At 33.8% G+C, this 24,206-nt stretch overlaps 1 protein-coding gene across 1 annotated transcript; it reads left to right on the forward strand.

Annotated features, from left to right (window-relative positions):
- Positions 1-17,284: 17,284 nt before the first annotated feature.
- Positions 17,285-18,727, forward strand: LOC127858522 (G-protein coupled receptor 83-like). Its single transcript, XM_052395724.1, has one exon. It carries the CDS (start codon positions 17,285-17,287, stop codon positions 18,725-18,727), a length of 1,443 nt encoding a protein of 480 aa, XP_052251684.1.
- The last annotated feature ends 5,479 nt before the right edge of the window (positions 18,728-24,206 follow it).

Below are 24,206 nucleotides of genomic sequence, written 5' to 3' on the forward strand. Positions count from 1 at the left end.
TTTGTTTTATCAGCGTGTTTTCAACCTTAAATCGTTCATATAATTGCAAAAGATAGAGAGTCCACCGATTGTGCAATTTTTATACTGATTAAACGGCACTATGACAATCGTTGGGAAATAAAAAATGTGAAGAAAATATTGTTTCATATCGGTGTTTGTTATGAAAGTTAAACGTAGATGCAAATTCGCTTCCAATTTTTCTTCCGGAGTCTCGTAGTTTTACAAACAATAGGGTGGATATGCCTTGCAATGCAACCTGTAAAGAACTGTTAAGCGGTGAGTCGTAGTTTTACAAACAATAGGTTAGATATGCCTTGCAATACAACCTGTAAAGAACTGTAAAGCGGTGCGGTAAGCCTGTTAAGATGAGGGCATTTCTTGTTCACATTACTAAAAGACCTAGTCTTCTTGTAGAAGTGATTAAAACAATGAGGCGTCTAGCCGTAATTCTATTTATTGTTATTGCACTATTCACTGATTCCTCAACGAATACATTTGATAAGCAATTTATCCGTAAGATAACAAACACGTTTTCTGCTATCAACTCATTTTTTGTGTTTTACCGTCTGTGGAGTAGCACCTTTCAGCTGAAAATGACGACAATTTGGATAAAAAACAAGGAATAACCTGTGGATAGTGAACATTAATTATATTCTATGTATTGCCCCCCCCCCCATACCCACAGTATGACATTTAAAATTTTACAGTGTTATGGTAGTAATCTGTACATGGTTATTGTGTTCTGCTTTTCATTGAATTGTATAAATTATTCCAGTTAATGTAATTTAACAGTCAGACAAAATAGCAGATGCAATCAAATCTCTGTCTCGGTGGAAGCGTGTATAGACCGCCATTTTCATTGATTAAACAATTGGTTTTGTTAAGTCAAGAAGACAAACATATCAGATGCATTTATAACACATTAGACTTGGTGAAGAACTTTTGATTGTGGTCTTATTTTTCTTTTTTCTGAATGTTAAAATACGGTGCGGATTGCAATTAAACTGAATAAGGTATTAAATGAACATATTGTTATTTATAGACATACATCAAGTTGTTTGTAAGATAAAAGTTTTGTTTTTACAAGTTTGTATCATAGGCGCTCGATGTCAATGGCCATGTTTTTTTATTTATTTTTTTAATTTTTTTTTAATTACCCGTTGTTCATTATAATGCATACCGATACTAAATTAATAAAAATCTTCCGACAAAACGTCTTCTTAAAAAAAGATAGTTCGACTATGTACATAGATATTGAAAAGGTAAATCACTCGCCATTTTCTAAAGCAACGGAAGTGCGTCATTATGCATAATTAAATCGGTGTTACCCCGCTCGCTTATTGAAATGCGCGCGCAGGCCGGGAACCTCGCTCTTTCTCTATCTAGTTTCAGTTTCAACAGAAACATCCACAGACGATGCGATAAATCCTTGTAACTATTGTTTCACTCAATTAATGGGGCAATCAACAAAAGATATTGTAAATTGCATACACATGAATCATTTCTTACCAATTGTTTAACTTGATTTCGTCTGCCATGGTGATTTCCAGAAAAAAATCAGCACGTCAAAAATCAAATATGGCGCCCATAGTGTTTAGTGGCTGTTATTGTGTATAAAGAGCGAGGTTCCTGGCCTGCGCGCGAATGGGCCTTACGTAATTAATCCTATACTATTTACAGCACAAAAGTCGCTGAGCCACATCGGTTTTCGCCTGCAGATTCACTGTTTTATCAATTATCATTTTCCATGTAAACTTTGTTTGGAATAGTCCAGTTTCGATGTATTCATTGAGAAACTGAAGGAGACCTATTTTCCAAGGAGCCTGTACACGTCTGCCATAAAACCTACATTTTGATTTTCTAGATTCATATATCTGAGCAACCTGTTGTGAAATACATCTTTCACCAGGTACTTTGGCAGCAGGATATATAAAGTTCGTGTCTGATACGGGTCACATTCTAAAAATGCCGTTGGATTCCTTATAGATATCCTTTAACTCTTTGGATATTAAATACTTTTGTATCTGTATTAATGATTGAAATTCTGAGTTAAGGTTTCTGACCAGTGGTTAAAAGCTTTACGTTTATCGAAATTACAGACAGTATAATAATAAAAACTCATTACATATTAATAACCGTAGCTGGTGTATTTTAAATTTCTTTACAAAACGGTACTCAAAGCGGCTTCAATGAAATTTTGTTTTTCGCAATTTCGATGTATATTAAGCTGAGTTTCAAGTCGCACCTTCTGTTTTAGTCAAATGATTTCTCTATCGAACTATTTAATTTATCAGTGGTCTTACAAATACCTATTTTTTAAAGTAAGACCTTATGATATTTAAAGATATTAAATGACAACGGTGTTTTTATATTAATATTTTTATAGCTGCATATAAAATATCTATATGACATTTATTTAAAGGGGCCTTTTCACAGATTTTGGCATATTTTGATGTTTGTCATTAAATGCTTTATATTGATAAATGTAAACATTGGATCTTAAAAGCTCCAGTAAAAAATCAAGAATACAATTAAAAAGGGAAAAAAAGTTGCCGGAACCAGGGCTCGAACCAGTGACCCCCGGAGTCCTGGAGTAAGTCTGAAGTAAAAACGCATGAGCTCTCTCGGCTATTCCGCCGGGTATACACAGTTGAAATATTTTATACATTATATAAGCAATCTTCGTTGTTTTGTAAATTTAAACGACAACAACAGAACTCTCCAAATTATTCAATCGTTTCGCGTTGCAACGCTTTATAATTTTTAGGTTTTCAAATCGTCAAAAGATACATGTTATGGCTATATTGGATTATGGTAAATGTTCAGTAATACTGTTTCCTCACAAATATCATAACTAGAACGAAAATTTGCGAATCTGAAACAACTTTTTTCAATTTTGTCAATTTACCAAACCGTGAAAAGATCCCTTTAAGACATTCCTTCAAAAACAAAGCTCATGCTGTATTGTTTTTTTTATCCATGTCTGACCCCAAAATACAAGACCCACCGAACGTTAAATTAGCTGTCCTTCTATACATAACACTGCTATAAGTAAATTAATTTCGATAAAAGTGAACAACGCAAATAAAACCTGTTTTGCCTTTTAATAACGCCAATAAACCGCATGTCAAATAGGATCCAATATGAACGCCAAAATATAATGGCCAAATACAAACACTTACAACATGAAAAGTGTAGCTGATAGGTAATGTTTAGGTTACTTGGTTTTTAGTTTCCCTGGTATATTCTGACCTCTGCGTGCAGTAAGTAGCGGTTAAACATTGCCAGCAAAATTAAATTTCCGCTCATGCGTAAGCGTCTAAAAGGGGTAAGATTAAAAACTGGTTCAATGTTTCATAGTTTCGTTGCTGTAAATCTATTACATGAAATTAATATGTGCGTATTTAACGCATAGGCATTTACTATGATTTGTTTATACAAATGTGACATCTACGACAATTATTGTTGATCTAAATGAATTTTAAGACTGTGGCCAATTGGAAATTAATTAAGTGTATTAAATGGTATTGGCCATGATTAAACTATTGATTCTGCAAAGCAGCTGCTTCAATTCGTTCGTACATATTTGTATATTTATATGTTTTGTACAACGCCATTGAATATAATTATATAAATAGGCGTTTCATCAAATTAGCAAGCTTCAAGTTTCAAGTTATATAAATATATATATTAAGTATTTGTACTAGGTTGCACACCTTGAATGGTTTGGTAATTGATCATTTTAACACTGCAGAAAAGTACAAGAATAATTAATCGAAAACCCATTTTTGACATGATTTAGTTTGTTCCTAAATTCAATTGTTAAACGATTGAATATATGTAATATTCGTATTCGTACACATGGAAAATATTCTACTGCAGTGCATTGTTTCAAATGCTTTTATTTCATTTAAAGTAAATTTGAACTTAACATTAATTATTCTAAAAATCCATCCCTAAATCGTTTTCCTAGTGCTGAACCAATTAGTTAATGTCACATTGTGGGTAGCATATCGCATTTTCACCGAAATACTTACTCCTAAAAGCCTCCTCACACACGACGAATCCATACGACGAAGCCTGGCGAAAAGGGTAAATTTATGATTTCTAGCGAATTCTTGCCGAAATTGTTTGAAAATTTGTTGCATTGTGTAATATTATAACGAAAGGTAAACGTAGAGGAACTATTTGGCGTATATGATTTACGAAGTGTGACGAACAGTCACTGCAATTCGCTAGAAAGCGTAAGGTCGCGCAATTAATATTCGTTCTCTCGGTTAGCAATTAGGAGCTATTAAGAGCGTAAAGATACGAATGTAAGCGAAACCTTGCCCATACTTGCGCATACCGCCGAATATTTCCGAAACGGTATTTTTTGCATCCGGGCGTTTTGATATAGACTAACTTTTTCCGACTCGACAGTATTGCTGTGATTACTGATTCTGTAAGTCAAAAGTATGCCGCCTATGGGAAGAGGGAGAGGAAGAGGATCTAGTGCGAAAAAGGCTGTTGCTGTAGAGCCACGGGAACTTAAGCAACCACAGATGCAGTCTTATAATAAGCCTGGTAATGCCGAGGAGAAAATACCAAGTATTCCATCCGTGTAAGTTATCAATATATTTAATTTTTAAGCTCACCGAAAGGAGACGATATACATGTAGTCGCTGATTTGTAAGTCTGTCTATCATTACGCCTGTCCGTCATTCCGTTCGTTACACACAAAGGTCTTAATTCAATAAAAAAAAATCTCTTGTCATATTTTATACTGACAAGGAGCTGTAACGAGCTGTAACGAGAAACTAAATCTTGTTAAAACTATTTTGTATCGTATGTATGCATGTTGATTATGCATGAACTATTTTGTATCGTATGTATGCATGTTGATTATGCATTAAGTCTTGTTCATTAAAGATTTTGCGTAAATTTCGTGTCTTACTATTACTTCCCTTCATAAGCTGAATACAAAAACAACAATATTCTTTATTGATTTATTCCACTTATATGTTAAACTTTATTTCATTCTCTAATGTGGCATCATCCTGTCTTGCCATGGCACACATCTTGCTGGAGAGTTGACCCTGTGCTTCAGAGTGTTTCTCACAATCTTGCCTTTTTTTGTTGCTGTGTTGTTGCCCCTGATATTGACATTCCTGGTATCCTCCAAGTTGCGACCTCTTCTCCATTCACCAGGAACCAGATCGCCTCTTCTAATATCATGGTCAACCAGTGCATTCTGCATGGTGGGGTGCCTGATCTTCATCAAGTTGTGGAGAATGCAGCATGTCTTTACAATCAGCCTTACTGTGGATGGGCTGTGGTTCATCTTTGTAAGTTGTATCTGAAATTACAGATGACCAGTATTGGTATGTGTTAAAAGTAAACGTGAACATTTCTTTTATAAATGAAATTGTGTTTTGAAAAAGGCTATAGCAGTAAAGTTCCGCTTTTAAGACCACTTCGAAAATTTATGAAATTATGCGGTTTTTGACAATATTCAAGTCTCAAATGGTTAATTTATGAAGGAAAATGGTCCGATATTAAGACCTATCGCTAATGAGACCACTATTTTGCCTGGTCTCAATAGCGGAACTTTACTGTACCTGGAATTGGTTGGCCTAAATCCCAAATGCATTTTCTGATACTCTCCTAGCCCTGGATAACCGGTAGTTCAGGATTATTTCGTCCCTTGTCAGGACTCTATGTCCATAGGGTTTCTGCATGTTCTCGCGAAGGCTGAAAGCGTCATCTCCAACCAAGAAATATGGCATGTCGACGGTGTCATTTGGAAAGGGGTGTGCGTCTGGAACCATCCTGCACCATCTCCAGGAATTCTGAATCATTATAAATCTTGGCAAAATACAAAAAGGATAAGAAATTGTCAGTAAACACCTGTATATTGAAAACAGCACTTAATGTATATATTCATGTACTTACAAAATAATGCAGTAAAATGTATGTAGACTTATACTCACCACCCAGATCACACCATACGAACTTGTAGTCCAAGTCGACAATGGTCAGTAAGATGATGCTGAAGAATCCCTTATAATTATAATATAAGGAACCAGGGCTGGCAGGCTTTCTGGTAGCTATATGCTTGCCATCAATAGCAGCAATGCAATTTTGAAAGTTCCAATTCTTGAGGAAACCATCAGCCAGTTGTCTCCATTCTTCTGGTGTGGAGCGGGCTGTCATAACATCATTAACATATTCTCCACATATAGCATGACACACGTCTCTGACCACTAAAGAGAGGGTATTCTCACCGACCAGCCAGGAATACTGATTGTCTGAGTACTTGGCACCAGAAACCTTAGTCGGTCTCTGAGAAACCGGTGTATGTTTAGTTGTTGCTGGACTACTTATTGATTTGACATATCAGCAACATACTGCTATTTCAGGCGTTGTATATCTTCCATTTGACAAAGAAATAATGATACTTTCAAAATTATATATATAATATAGGCATATGTCTGCACAAACTATTGAAACTTTTAGGGGCGCTATTATTCGGATGGATTCGTATAGATTCGCTTATCGTAGTAACCCTTCGGATTGATTCGTGTACAAGCGTATACCGTTCGTTTTCTGAACGTTAACGTATCGTTATAAATCGCTTAAATGTCGGATTCAATTCGCTGCAATACGCAAATCCTCGGTATAGTTCGCAAAAGTTCGCAAGCTATCGCAAAGATTCGTTTTCGGATCGTCTTCTTTCGCTTGATATGCAAATCAAGTAATCACGATATGCAAATTAGCTGACAGCTGCGACCTCAAACGCCAGTTGACGAACGCTATGCGAGGACTTCCCGATCGGCTAACTTATTGAAACGAACTTTAACGAACGATAGACGAAACTTTTATTCGCCAACAATTTTCAACATGTTTAAAATTTTCCGACGAAAAGAACTAATCGCAACGGACGCAAAAGCTTACAAACGCATCCATACGAACACCACCAACGATGTGCAACGTACATATACTAATGCGAACGAATTTTGTTGAAGTCTTATTCGCCAGTACACGCAATTTGACGTCGGGAAACTTTCGCCTATGTGTGAGGAGGCTTTAACAGTCGGATAGTGTATAGTGTTTTCCCAGGCCGTTTTAGCGTGGCGCGGCGCCATGCCCTTTTTTGTTCACTGTTTCCTTGTTGTCATATTTCAATATGATTTATTAATATGTTGGTTCACCGGCCGTGTGCCAAGAGCATAGAGAAAAAGATAAAATATGCTATTTGTATGAACAATACGATTAGCCTGATTGATATTTGTTTTAAACATTAGTGATGAATATAAACTAGAGCTTGATTCGTCAGCTAAAACTACGGTGTGGGTCCAAAAGTAGATATATCAAACAACTTAATTCAACATCTATCTAACAAGAAGAATATTTTTTTTGATAATTAGTTAATTGTGTATAACTGAACTAATTATTTGAAGCCGTGTTGTTCATATTTCTAACTCTAGATGAAGAAACATAAATCGTTAATGAACGGGAGGAAACTGTCAACACAGTGCCATTCTGTTTTGGAATGAAATGATGTTTGCTATGTCTAAAACACAAAGGTTGAAGTAGACACGTTATAGAGAATTCTAGTATAATTCGCACCTCTATCTAGATAAATAAGAACTATGACTTTTTGTCGATAACATGATTAATATTACCTTACGTTTTCGCTAAAAATACCATATGCGTGTGTTCTTTTCTTTCACTGAAGTTTGCTTAGTGCAAAAAAACGAGTGATGTTGTTGTGTTTTTTTTGTAAAAAGTATTATAAACTATTATTGCCGAACGTGCACAGTTGATTTTTTTTTCAAATTTTCTAACCGAATGAGCGCTAACCAGGATTTCTTTAATATTATTTGCTTACAAACCAATATACATCAAGTTATTTCAGCAAACAACTTAAACTCTTAGTTAATTAACAGTATGTTGAATGCAAAGTATTAATTTTCAACACACGTACTTCCGTCGTAATGTTATTTTAAGGACTTTTTAAGGTTTTGTATGAGCTTTTAAAGTGTGTTAAATATTATGTTCTAAGATTTAATTGTGGGAATTATATTTAAATGTCAATATTAAATAATTACTAAGTTTTTTACCAGTTTTTAGTATACGTCTAGCATAATCGCAACAAGTGAAATTTAACAAGCTCTTCCGGTATTTTATAGCGATAACATTGAACTAAGGAAGAAAGTTTTACGATTTTGAAACAAATGAAGCGCGGAATATTGCAAAGCCTTTGGGTCTGTTGCCATAAAAATCTGTGGAGCATAGCGCACTATCGGAAAATGTGTTTAAGAAGAATATAAATGTTGGCATATGTTTCAACCCTGTGAACATAGCTGTACAATTGTGATAATACAAACAGAAAGGTCAAATATTATTTTTGCTGCCTGATCTCTCTGAAATCTAATCTCAGCACATATATCGGGAATTATTAAACGACAGGAAGGAAAATGTGTACTAACTAGATTGAACATTGAAGCCACGACTTTCAATTAGAAAACCAAGTATGTTGAGATCCTATAGCTCTGTAAATTTATTCAGTGCACATGTTCGCAGCATTCTTTCGATGTTGCACTTTATGCTAGAATACTTTAATTGAATTTAAATTGCGATTAGGAAATGATTGAGAAATGTCAATTTTCTGTCCAGGTTGGTTTTCGTTTTAATGCTGTATTATAAGCACATCTAATATTGTTTTATTGAGTTTATTTCTTTAGATTTAAACTAAATAAAACATATTGAGATGCGCCTATCATTATAATTTCTTAAGAAATAAGCGTTTGGGTTGCACTGAACATCCACATTGAGATAACCTGGCACTAACGGACATTATGACGTGTTTATAACATTGTCAGTTGATGAATCACGTGAAGTACTGATAATTGCAAATAACAGTGCGCTGCAGACATGTAAACGAAGCATGGTAAATGCTGGCATTCTCACATTATTTGCGAGTGTCTTCATAATGAATCGACATGCCCGTGCTCACATCATTATGCTGAATCAGCTCCAAACGTTCACGTATCGTTAAAAATGTAAATATCTTTTTCTACGCCATTTAACTAATGTAATGTTTTGTTTATTTAACTGGTCATGTTAAAACGAAAAGTGTTTCAATAATGCTATTATGCTACGTATCTTAGATCGTATCAATTATACAATATCTACAGCACAAAGCGAAATGACATTGAATCTATCTCCGTGTATTCATTGACGAGTTAAGAATTGCCCGATTCATGGCAGAAGAAATATACGATCTTGTATGTTCATTATGTTAAACCATTAAACATTCCCGCGTGGTCCGAGATTGTAAGTGCAGTGTATTGAAAGTCTTGAAAGAGTGCGTGATAAGCACTATTAAATATGATTAATGGTGATTAAACTTATCCCGCAGTTATCCACATTCCGACGACGGTATTGCATCAAAATATCGGAAAGATGCGGGAAAAAAAGTACAGGCGGGTGACCACTTTAATATAAATCAAATTTGTTAGACGTTGAGATGAATATGAGTCGCGTTCTGAGATATTTGGGCGCAATGCATGTGCGAAGAGTGTCGTCCCGGATTAGCATGTGCAGTCCGCACAGTCTAATCAGGGACGACACTTAACGCTTTCATAACATTTTTCGTTAAAATGAAATCTCTTCTTAGCAAAACTCCAAATTTGCCGGAAAGTGTCGTCCCGGATTATCCTGTGCGGACTGCACGGGCTAAACTGGAACGACACTTTACGCACATGTATTAAGCCCAGTTTTTTTAGAACGCGGCTCATAAACTTGGAAAATACACGCAAGAGCAACACAACTTACTAGTCTGCTTTTAACAACAATCCATTAATTGCCCGATGTTAGAAAAGATTACGGACATTTTTATGAAGCCGGTTTGCCCTAGACACAATGCGCTCGAACTATTGATATAAATGTAAAGATGCGTAAGGGTACAGCGTGTAATTTGTGTCGATGGCGTTCACAAAAAGACGAATTTAATGTCAAATGTTTCCAATTGTTAAAACAATGTTTTTTTTAGAAATACATTTGAAATTATTTTACTTTCTTCTAGCTTGATTTATTTGTATTTCAGCAGGTAATCATGTATATTTATAAGCTTGTCGTATACATGTCGTATTTTTGATCCAATTAAAAATGAAATAGTGGAATGTGTGAAAGATTCAAGTTTGCATAATTGGACTTTTCTTTTCCACGTTCTATTATTAATTTCGGTCGAGCACGATAAGAAGCAGATTATGTTTGAAGACCACGCACATTATTTTTCGTGAGTGCACGCTTTTCCGATGGTATTTATTTGCTTGAATAAAAATATAAAAGGCGACACATAATTAGAAAATAAATTACTTAAGCTATTATCACATACTTTGTATATATTATCATGGTACTCTTTGTACATTATAACAAGATACATAGCATTTCAATGCATTAGTATTATTTAATTAATTTTTTATTCGGGTTTTGTCAATACATTGACTGTTTAAACAGGCTTTATAACATAGCTGAATAAAACATATGAATTGTTCACATATATTATAAGAAACGTGGATTAAAGGCTCATAAAAGGTGACGATCCGTAATTATTGCCGCTTTTTAAATATTTTTTAATATTTAAACATATTTAATATATATTATAACGGTAAACATCAATGTAAATAAACTTATTGTTTGTAAACAAAATTGACTTGGAGGACACTGTATTTTGAGCTCAACACAAGTTGTATTGCTCATTTTTTATGGTAATGTCCAATAGCTTTTTTATATTGTTGTTTGATAACCTGTATAAATAAAATATGCAACAACTATTAAAAAATCGGTAATAATTACGGATCATCACCTTTTATGAGCCTTTAATATAGAGCGTTCACAAATAAACAAACGTCGCATGTTAATTGTGTCTTCACAATGTTATAACCGAAAACGCGTTTTGATTTAATGGAAACCTCTTCTCTTTATGTAATAATGCATGATGATTAAAGTTGAACACATACCGAATCTAGTCGTTAAAGTGTTATATCACAATACATTATGTTTTCTTATTATAGCATGATCAAATAAACACATTGACCACATTTAAGAAGTCAAATACGTAAACGTAGGTTAACACATATTGTATATAGGCATATGCAATACTGCGGCTATCGACTCAAGTTTCAGCAGCATGGTTTAATCATTCGCCCCAATTTAAAACTTGTCTTTAAATGGAGTTAGATTCATAAATAATGATCAAATACAGAACATAAATCCACCAATATTTACCTAGTTAACGAAAACAATCCTCAAGTATGCAAATGAGCGCATCGCATCAATATTAGCAATATCCCACTTAAGTATTGGGATTATGATGCACTAAGTGTGGTCATTGTATATTGACTGGCATACACATTCAAATTATGCGACCGTCAAATGAAGGTTGTTTAGTCTGCAACACTTAATGTGGTACCTCATACTAACAGTTTGTTATTATTGCGTTAACGTAAAACATAAGCAAATTTTCAAATTATTTATTGTATTGATAAAAAGCAGGTATACTTCCAAACATGCTAGTATAACATTTTTTTAATTTGTTAAGCATGATTTCGATTATCACACTCATGTTCGATTAACAACGATCCGTGTCTTTCTGATTGTAAAAGCAACTGAAAACAACTTTGTTTTCAAATTCATTCGTAAGCGTCTGAAAATGGTAAGACGAAAACTGGTTCATCGCTTTGTTGCTGTAAATGTATTACATGATATTAAAAATGTTCGTATTTAATGCATATGCATTTGCAATGTTTTTGTTTTATACAAATGTGAATGTAGATGAAAACTCCGATAATTATGATTGATCTAAATGAATTTTAAGACTGTTGCAAAATGGAAGTACATTTTCTGTATTCATTGGTATTGGTAATGATTAAAATATTGATAATACATAACAGCTGCTTCAATTCGTTCATATATATTTGTTGTATACGGATAACACATTTTCAAAAATAAAGTTATAAGTTTAAATATATTGTTTGTTTTAAAGATTGCAGAATTAATGCTCTGTATAGTGCTTTGAAACTTTCCGATGGTAAAAATGCCGCCTTTTAATGCTGCATGAAAATGATAACCGTATTTCTTATGTCGATTAAAAATAAAAATCTCACACAGTACATATTTTCGGTCTGTAAATTCAGAAGGCCTGAATCAAATTTATAGAAACTGTTAAGACAATAAAATGTGATCCACTGCTAGTTGATTAACTATAAATTGTATAACTATGTGTTATATATTTTGCTAACGTATAATACTTATCACACAATGTCTAATATCTAACTCTTAAACACTTTGTTCGGCCGTTTAATTATTAAAATATGCACTCTCTACAATAAAAATATTCTAAAAGTATTACTTTTTACTAGCACAGAAATACTAACGTATGCAAATTATGCGATAACTAATTAAATGGAAAACAGAAGCGAATTGCTGAGTTTACATATGTATGTAAGTAATTTGTTGGACAAACCGCTTGAAAAATCAGTAATAATCTTCTTCTGGTGTATTGTTATTAAAACATCAGCCTTGTTTAAGATTAATGTACCAGAACTCAGACATTTGTATTGCTGCATGTGCAGTTTTTAAGTTATTTTAGATTGTATGCATATGCATATAATCTTTCTTGCACGTCTATGTAATAAACGTTTCGCGAACCAAATAAGAGAATATGTGGTAATGCATTAGAGAATATAACTACGTAGATAAGCATTGTTCGATGAGAAAGAATCTTTGCTCAAATCTTTGTATCTTCATTATGCACCCTCTTATACAAGAAATGTTGTTGTAATTAAGGGATTTCAAGAAGGCATATAACGTTACGGTAAACGATAGATTAACTGTGATTATCTGTCGACTACATGTTTCAACCCTGTGAACATATAGAGAATATTAATTGGAGTTGGTGGATTATCGATTTTAATTCACGAGTGATCATAGAAAATAATATTTTCACGAGTGGCGCAGCCACGAGTGAATATATGTATTCTATGATCACGAGTGAATATATGTATTATATGATCACGAGTGAATTAAAATCGATATTCTGTTGAATCCAACATTTTTTCTTTTTATTTTATGCTTTTTTCACATTTTATATACATTTTTAAAGAGTTTAACTAAAGAATTTCGCTGGGATAATGACGTCATTGATTGCCACTGTTTGAAACAGTGAAATTATCATTTTAATTCACTGATATGTCTCTCTAAACCACCGGAAAGCATACATTAAAAATGTTAATTGTGATAATACATAAAGGAAGGTCAAATACTGTTTTCGCTGCATGATCTCTTTAAAATCTAATCTAGCACATATATCGGGATATATAAAACGACAGGAAAGAAAATTTCATTGTTGAACTTAATGCTAGAACACTTTAATTAAATTTCAGTTGCGATTAGGAAATCAGTGAGAAATGTCAATGTTCTGTTCAGGTTTGTTTTTGTTTTAATGCTGTATTAAAAGCACATCTAATATTGTTTTATTGAGTTTATTTCTTTAGAAATAAACTAAATAAAACATATTTAGATGCGCCTATCATTATAATTTTTTAAGAAATAAGCGTTTGAGATGCACTGAACATCCACATTGAAATATTATGGCACTAACGGACATTATGACGTGTTTATAACATTGTCAGTTGATGAATCACGTGAAGTACTGATAATTGCAAATAACAGTGCGCTGCAGACATGTAAACGAAGCATGGTAAATGCTGGCATTCTTGTAAAAAAATCAATATTTGCGAGTGTCTTCATGATGAACGGACATGCCCGTGCCTACATCATTATGTTGAATCAGTTCCAAACGTTCACGTGTCGTTAGAAATGTAAATATCTTTTTCTACGCCATTTAATTAATGTAATGTTTTGTTTCTTTAACAGGTCATGATGTCATGATAAAATAAAAAGTGTTTCAATAATGCTATTATGCTGCATTTTTAAGATGGTATCAACTATACAATAACTACGGCACAAGTGGAAATCACATTGAATCTTCCTCCGTGTATTTGTTGAATAGTTAAGAACATAGATTCATATATTAAAAATGACCCACCCGAAAATGATATTGTTACCGCTTGAATTGCCCAATTCTTGGCAGAAGAAATATACGATCTTGTATGTTCATTATATTAAACCATTAAACATTCCCTCGTGATCCGAGATTGATAAGAGTAATGTATTGAAAGTCTTGAAAGAATGCGTGATAGGCACTATTAGATATGAATAATGGTGATTAAAACTTATCCCGCAGTTATCCACATGCCGACAACGTGATTGCACAGCACATCAACATATCGGAAAGATGCGGCAAAAACAAACAGTCGGGTGACCACTTTAATATGTCAATTTTTTTAGACGTTGAGATGAATATGAGTCGCGTTCTGACAAATCTGGTCATAATGCATGTGCGTAAAGTGTCGTCCCAGATAAGCCTGTGTAGTCCGCACAGACTAATCAGGGACGACACTTTCCACTTTAATGGCACTTTTTGTTAAAATGAAGTCTCTTCTTAGCAAAAATCCAATTTTGGCGAAAAGTGTCGTCCCTGATTAGCCTGTGCGGACTGCACGGGCTAATCTGGGACGACACTTGACGTACATGCATTAAGCCCAGATTTCTCAGAACGCGGCTCATATACTTGGAAAATACACAGCAACACAACTCACCAGTCTGCTTTTAACAAAAGATCCGTTAATTGTCCGATGTAAGAAACGATAACGGACATATTTATGAAGCCGGTTTGCCTTAGACATGATGCGCTCGAAATGTTGATATAAACGTAAGGGTACAGCATGTAATTTGTGTCGATGGCGTTCACAAAAAAGACGAACTTAATGTCAAATTTTCAATTTGTAAAACAATGTTTTTTTTTAGAAATAAGTTTGAAATTATGTTTAATTTTTCTTGCTTGATTTATTTGTATTTCAGCAGGTAATCATGTGTATTGATAAGCTTGTAATTGTTAGCATAATTGGATTTTTCTTTTCCACATTCTATCATAAATTTCGGTCGAGCATAATAAAAAGAAGATTATCTTTGAAAACCACGCACACTAATTTTCGTAAGTGCATACTTTTCCGATGGTTATTATTTGCTTGAATAAAAATATAAAAGGCGACACATGATTAGCAATTACATTCCTTAAGCTATAATTATCAAATACTTTGTATATATAATGGTACTCTTTGTAAATTTAGAAAAGCTACCGATACATAGTATTCCAATGCATATGTACTATATAATTTACTTTATTTGGTTTTTTGTCAATACAAGAAACGTGGATTAATATACAGCGTTCAAAAATAAACAAACGTCACATATTAGTTGTTTCTTCACAATCTTCGAACCGAAAACGCGTTTTGATTTAATGGACACCTCGTCTCTTTATATAATTATGCTTGATGATTAAAGTTGAACACATACCGAATCTAGTCGTTAAAGTGTTATATCACAATACATTATGTTTTATTAGTATAGCATAATCAAAGAAACACATTGACCACATTAAAGAAGTCAAAATACTTAAACGTAGGTTAACACTTATTGTATATAGGCATATGCAATACTGCGGCTATCGACTCAAGTTTCAGCAGCATGGTTTAATCATTCGCCCAAGTTTCAAACTTGTCTTTAAATGGAGTTAGATTCATAAATAATGATCAAATACAGAACATAAATCCACCAATATTTACCTAGTTAACGAAAACAATGCAAATGAGCGCATCACATCAATATTAGCAATATGCAGCTTAAGTATTGGGATTATGATGCACTAAGTGTGGTCATTGTATGTTGACTGTCATACACATTCAAATAATGCGACCGTCAAATGAAGGTTGTTTAGTCTGCAACACTTAATGTAGTACCTCATACTAACAGTTTTTTATTATTGCGTTAACGTAAAACATAAGCAAAGTTTCAAATTATTTGGTGTATTGATAAAAAAGCAGGTACTTTACCAACATGCTAGTATAACAAATTTGTTTTATTTGTTTAAGCACGATTTCGATTATCACACAAATTTTCGATTAACAACGATCCGTGTCTTTCTGCTTGTAAAAGCAACTGAAAACAACTTTGTTTTCAAAGGAAAACTTAAGTTTGGTTGGTTAATATGTACCATGTATAAGTTTGTAGCCTTGACGAACATAAAACAAATTTATCCTTAACATAAATCAGTGTCTTTCTTCGTACGTACGTCAATTGCAAATACATCTGAGCTCAAATGAAAAACAACAACAAACGTATAAACACTTTTGTGTATCGAATCATATTCATAATGTAAACAGTAACTGTAAATATGTGTGCATGTATATAAGTGCGAAATCATAAGAGCAACCCAAAGATAAGCTTGAAACATAAATAAATCCCCAATACACAATCGTTGGGCTACGACATCGCCATTGCCATACAGAGCACCTGTCATAGTCGATCTGTTGAGCCGATGGAACAGTCTGTTCAAAGCGTAAAGCTCGGAAAGGCATTTTGTGAATCGGAGGAATTCGTCTTCGACTAACGGCCTGTTTGTAACTCGCTATCACAGCTCGTTTATTACAAAGGATAATGACGCGTCTAGAAGAAACAGAATAGCAACGTTCTGTTTATTAGTTGGCATATGGCTTAAGAAGTTCTGAGAGGAAAAAGATACCTTTAAGAACTTATGTTTAAGCGCTGAATCTTGATAAGGAGGCGGCTTGAAGATTACGTGTTTAGTTTTTCACATAACAAGAGATAATGACATGACTGGAGCAATTATGTTTTAAGCTACGTTTCGCATACAAATTTGCTACGGAGAAGTGGCGGATTTCGAATTGTTAGTTGGGCTATTTAGTTTGGTAAACATATTTATGATGAATTTTATAATGTTTTCGTGGTTTAAATTGCTTTTGTTCATGTCGCGAAATACTTTTATTGACCGATGTTTTGTGGAAGTAATTACAAGTGACACAATATGTGGATTTAAACCTGTGTACATAGCCGAAAATGGACGTTATGTTTACGATGAAAACAATAATCTAATTATTTAACGAACTTTACTATATTGTTCAAACGTTTTTTCAAAGTTTAACGATTGTTTTATATATTTGAATTCAAAATACAGAATTTTGAATGTTTTTCAAATTCAAGATTATGAGAACAGTCGATTGATACACATTAAAAACCATTTTTAAGTCTTGTGGTTTTCTCCTACATGGACATTCAATCGCACACAGTTTTCAAAATTGAAGACAGAAACATGATGGCTTTTTTAGATGAGATTGAAAAGTTCCTGTTGAACGTATCGAACTCTACAGTTGGTACCGAATTGAGTGATATTCTCAAAATGGCAAATGATTCCGACAACATTACTTTTGATTCGGATGGTCTGGACGAAGGAGTGTCTAAGATATGGGGGAAAATCTTCCTTATTCTAGCATACGGTGTGATTATTGCTATATCTTTATTTGGGAATGTTCTTGTGTGTCATGTGATAATTAAAAATAAACGTATGCGAACAGTGACAAACTTCTTTATAGCCAATCTCGCTATAGCCGACTTGTTGCTTACTTGCATTAATGTACCCTTTAACATTGCGCGTAATTTACTGGATACCTGGCCATTCGGCAGTGTTATGTGTCATTTACTGAATTTTTCCTTAATGGTATCTTCGTATGTGTCAACCTTTACGCTTCTTGGAATAGCCCTAGACAGACAGCAGGTTCTCTTGTATCCTCTCAGTCCCAGAATGAGCAAACCCATAGGGCTATTCGTGCTAGTAATTATTTGGATTTTGGCTGTTGGACTTTCTCTTCCATACGGACTTTACAATAAGGTACAAACTGTGGATTTCTTGTTAAATAAAGTCAAAAGATGTACATCCGCATTTCCACACCCCAGTGACCAGTGGGAGAAGTATCTAACGGTTACCACTTTGGTCTTACAGTACATGATGCCTCTCACAGTAATTGCCATAACATACGGACGGATCGTTAGAAAACTGTGGGTACGAACACATGTTGGAGCGGTTACGGAAAACCAGCAGGTGTCCCAGCAAAAGGCCAAACGTAAAAGCATAAAGATGCTTATAGTTGTTGTTGTTGTATTCGCATTATGCTGGATGCCATTAAATCTTTATCAAGTTCTTGCAGACTTTAACCCGCACCATTTCAGTAGCACGTCTTTCTTCATATGCCACTGGATTGCAATCAGTTCCACCTGCTACAATCCTTTCGTGTATTGTTGGCTTAACGAGGCGTTCAGATCCGAGGTGAAGTCACGTTTCAAATGCTGTTTGCCAAAGCCAAAGCGCGTCCATCCTGGAGTTGTAATTGACGGCATATTGTTGCGTTCCGACCGCAGTTACGTTCGTGGACGACCGAAAAGTTCGAACAGTTGCCAGAAGAACTCGATAAACAATCGAAATGGTGCTGTGTATAAGGTCGGGAACGATTCATCTGTGAGGGAACAGTCTGAAGAGTTAGTATTTTCGGTGGAAAACGGTGAATGCCAACTGAGCGAAGTGTCCCTCAGCGGCACAACGACAATCAGCGGCGCTCTCGAGACGGTTCTAGAATTACCAGAACTAGGAGACATAACTCTGGAGGAAAGCACGGACCCGTGTGTGTCAGACAACGAAGAAGAACAGACGCAGTCCTCACTGAATTCACCAGTGCATGAAAACGACGACAGTGTTACCATGTGACATTATGTCAAAAGTCCATACAAGTAGACATACATTATTACTATGATAAGAGCTCACTCGTTCTAAAAAATGAAAGTACTGATTATCAATTTTAAATCGAAAGTGAGATTTCAAGTGTTTGCAATTTTGACGTTCCTCACATGTTTTTATAATGTTGCATTATAAACAAGACTATTGTCAAGCAATATATGTCCCCTACCGGCTCCACCATTGTCAGAAATTTCCACTATAGTCAGAATTTTGTTATATTTTATTGTGTTGTTGTTGCCAAAGCAACCATAATTTTTGACGTAGGATCAAAATGAAATGACGTGCATAATGCCCATATTGCCATCTATCCATGTTTCAAGTTTCATGAAACAATATGAAGAATTGTTCAAGTTATCGCAGGATCCAGAAAAGTGGGACAGACAGAATGACTGACAGACTGACAGACTGACTGACTGACAGACGGAGTGCAAACCATATGTCCCCATCAGGTGAAACCGGTAGGGGACAATAACCATTTTCATATATGTTGAGTATTGTAATATGACACATAAGACCGTATCGTTTGTTTTGAGAGACCCCGATAGTAAATAATTGCATATATAGCGTTCTACCTGCGTAACTGATTCTGATACATTGTGCATGCATTGTGAGTATACAGCTTTATTTCAATTACGTAAGGTTTGTTTGTTTATGCATATCTATTGTTCAGTTTTTCTATGTTTAAGTAATTCCTTTTAATAATAATGGTTTGTGCATACATATGCATAAACGAATATCAAGAACAACTTAAAAAACGAATCGGGTTAATGTTGAGCGCAGCCAAGACATTCGATATAAGTGAAACATTCCTGTGTTTATATTTCGAACGTTATGCCTCCTATAATGCATTACAGAACATTTCGAAGTTAATTTAAATAATCTAAATATTTTCTCACTATATTGACAAATACATGTATTAATGAAAATTAATTATATTTGATATACATTTTAGTATTATTTTCGTAATATTTCGGCACACCACGTTTATTCCCGCATGGGTTCGATTACGCGTATACAAACTGATAGCGGTCCTTTAATGAAAAGCGTTAACTAAGAATAATTATACTTGTATTTTTCATGATTTGACATAAATGCTTTAACTATGTTTTTTCAGTATAACTTATATATATGCACTAAGAATACAGTTGATTGTATGTGACAAATGATTGGAAAAGATCATTTCAATAAGCAAACTCTAAGAAGGCCGTTTTTCATATTTATACGCATTCATGTTAGGCTTATGCTAATAAGTCGAATCAACATGATTTTCGGATAAAATAATAATTACACATGATGTGTATTTACATTTTCGGTTACAGTTACAGCTTTATATACTTGTTCATTTGTTTCTTTTTTTGTAATGGCATTTAATATATTCAACTACAAAACAATTTTATGTGAAATAAGATGAAATTATTATACTATATTATAATATCAATCACGCAATAAACATAGTGTCATAATGAAAACGCGATACACGACTTTTTATTTTATTTGGTTCGAATGCGCGTTGTTTAAACACTTTATAATATGATTTAATACTTCTTGAATGTCTTTATAAAATGTATACCTTTGTTGTTATGCTATGTGATGTATTTGTAAAGTCCGTATGTCCAGTCTGTTAGTTTTTCGAAGGGGCATATCGACATCTACTATGGTCATGTATAATCTGAATATATGTTGAATAATCTGAAATACTTAAATTATCAAACAAGTAATACAAAAACGAGATTAAACATGTATTATTTTTATATTTTATTTGATTAAATGTTGTCCGTAATCTTTACGATTTGTTTATCTTTTTCTAAATTCTTACAAATCGTTGTACACATAAATTTCTTATTTCAAATATTTTAGTGTCTTCAAAGGTGTATATCGAAATCTAATAAGGTATTTTATCATAAAAATTATATTTCTTCTTATATTTGTTATAACACATGTATCCCGCTTTTTAAGCAGACATTACAATAAAATATATTTCAAAATAATGTAACGGGAAACAATATGCTATATGAACTACATTCACTGTACATATGAGTCGCGTTCTGGTGAAACTGGGCATGATGCATGTGCATAAAGTGTCGTCCCAGATTAGCCAGTGCAGTCCGCACAGGTTAATCAGGGACGACACTTTCCGCCTAAACTTGATTTCCGGCAAGGAGGGACTTCCTTGAAACTAAAATACCATAAAAGCGGTGAGTGTCGTCACTGATGAGCCTATGCGTTTCAAAGAATGTTTGGGAATTGTATATACTTAAGATAGAAAACCAACAATTGATTACTTTGATTTTTTTATTTGTGTATATATTAAAGGGGTGAAATATCGATATGTCCTTTCACTGCCTTTACTTTCATTGTTATGAGCAATTGTTGCGTCAAAAAATTTAATAAAGAAGTTATTCTAAATATCCATTAAATGTCAAATATACATTTCCAGCTTGTTGTTTAAGCGAACTCAATTATGTTAAACTACTTTTTAAGTATTTCAATTAAATTTAGCCTGAACATATACAATTAAATAAAAATCATGTTTAAATTTGCTGCTGTTGTTAACCAGATTGATTTATATACACATGTTCGAGATATGTGTTTGTTTATTTAGATAACCGTTTAAAATTTTAAAAAATGGGGCGTTCCATTCGATAAAATCTGACAATTGTATTCTATGGAAAACTAGGATTTTTCATTTATTTTTTGGACGGTATGTTTTAATTCATTTGTGTTCAACCATGGATATATATACCTGTAAATAATGTCAATAAATATAGGATATTGCCTGTAAACCAAAGAAAATCATGAAATATAAATTCTTAAGATGGACTCAATTTTTCATCTTTTGTAAGCGTAACAAAAACGTGGCTTAGAAATATATTATCATGGTTAATCAGAGAATCAAATATCAGACTATAGACAATTATTCAGTGTACACGACTAGTTTCAAAGAAAAAGAAAAAAGGAAACAACATCCTACACTCATAAATCGCGCTTAAAATGAAAACGATCGTCAAATGACAAGCGCATGATGCTGTTTATATTTAAAGTGAGCGGGGTGGGCACATAATCAAATTCAAATAACAATTATTTGTAGACTCTTTGTTCTTCAAAATACTTTAGATTGTGCACGTTTAGCATATGACGGAATATCTCATAGGAACACGACCCATAACTCTTTCAATGCTGGAACCGAATTTTGAAGGCCTTTGCAAACAGTTTGGATCCAGATGAGACGCCACAAAACGTGGCGTCTCATCAGGATCCAAACTGTTTGCCATTCTGATAGTATTCTTTGGAAAAACAATCGAAGAAAATGCTTATTCTAGAAATTCAGCAGACGACATTTTAGCAGACGACAAATTACCCAGCATGCAAAGGGTTAAAGATAGCAGATTGAGGCAATTGGGTGTTTATAGAGCCATCATCGGCCATACCTTTTTTTTAAGACTATAATCTCCAGGGTTTCGTGTGTTCACCATAACTACAAAAACACGTTCTTAAGTCTTAGTACGTAACGTATTGCTGACTCAATAATGATAACTAATTGCTTTAGTTTGGCAAATACGTAGCATGATTGGATTCACCCCTGCCGCATTCATCATACTCACTGCTAAAGCAACGCAAAATGAAGAAACATGTGTTGTATTATCTTACGACAAGTGGTTATATGCTTAGAAATATATATTTTAAATATTAAGTCATTAGATATAAAAAAAATTGTCAACTGATTAACTAAAGATGATGCTAAATTTCCACCGTGAAACAAAATATTGACTGCGTCTGATTTCCGCAAATGGAAATAAAAAAAATGGACGTATGATCTTTCGCAGGCGCTACGAAGAGCAATCAACTCCGTAATCCTAGACGCGTTATGCAAATTTGTATTTGTGATATTCCGCTACATTTCGTCGGCCTGGACCATAAAATAAAGATTCTCGACAACAAGCATTGCTACATGGTTTCAAATTACCACGAGTCCGATTGGTATTAGCCATAGGATGTTTTACAATATTTGCCGATGGCTGCGTTCTAAATGTGTGCGCATCGTTTAACATATAGACTAGACCGCAATTATAGCTTTAGTTCGGTGATTCATGGATGTCATTAAACTAATTGTTCAGCATTAGAGTCAGCAGACTTGATTCAGTAAAAAAATTGCTAACAAGAGTAAATTACAAGACACATGTAAGGTCGTAATAGTATCAATATGTGAAGAAAGAATGACAACGTACGAATGCGTCATGCTATTTTATATACGCAATACGTATTGCAATTTATATCAATATTCATGGATGTTATTACATTAACTGTTTAGCATTCGAGTCAGCAAACTTGGTTCAGTAATAAAACCGCAAATAATAATAAGATTACAAAACACAAGTAGGTTATAATTGTACCAATATGTAAAGAAAGAGCCTCACTGTATGTACGCTACATGCTTTTGTATATAAGCTATAAGTATTGCATATAAACCAAAGAGTGTTACTGAAATAACGATAGCATTATATTGTTTTTGCAATTTTTGTTTGCATATAAATAAACATTGCCAGTGGAAGGTCATAGACGTTAAAACAAGCCCAGCTAATGGAGAATTAACATTAATAAAAGAAAATCGCAAAATGAATGTTGTAAGATCACTATAGCAACGTGTCAAACAAATGCATTTACGTTTCGTGACTCATGGCATTGGTTTACGCCTCGCTATTTTATTTCATGTCGTGCGTTTACAATCAGCATTTGCCGTTGGCTATAAAACTCGGTACATAAATGGAAGAAGAACATTAAACTATTATCTACTTCTCGATATGGGAACTACACCAAACACTGGTTTAAAATCTAATTTTGCACACAGATGATTCGTATTGATACTATTTAGAATGTCAGTATGAATGTGGATGCAAATCTCTGTCTGCATATTTACAATTCCAGTATGTAGAACGGAGAACAAAGAACCTCCATTCAAACTCATTACAGAAAATATCTACGCTTAACCGGATAAAAGAAGCGGACAATAAAAGTCTTTAAGATCTGTGATATTTCCTAAATTTAACTGAAAAAAGTATGTGCATATAATAATGAGAATCCGTGTTAAGGCATTATTATTATTTCTTAAATACATGTTGGTTTCCACTATTGATTGACAAAAAGAAGCCACAATTAAACTTAGTCAACATAACATTACAAAGGTAAATCATTAAATTGTACGTTATAATACAACATATTATTCTTAATAGCATGGTGAGCTGTACGTAAATACTTACGCAAAATTCAATTCTAACGTTATATAAACTAGAAATATATGGCAATAACGCATACAATTTGAGGAAACTAATGTTTATTTCCATTTAAGTTAACCAATTTATGAGGTAACTTTAATTACAATATTTCAATTGTAATATACAGTTATCACTCCATAAACAATCAACTAGTAAAATCAAACCAGTCATAAGTGTTG

Source organism: Dreissena polymorpha, chromosome 14 (assembly GCF_020536995.1).
Source record: "Dreissena polymorpha isolate Duluth1 chromosome 14, UMN_Dpol_1.0, whole genome shotgun sequence".
Lineage (NCBI taxonomy): Eukaryota > Metazoa > Mollusca > Bivalvia > Myida > Dreissenidae > Dreissena > Dreissena polymorpha.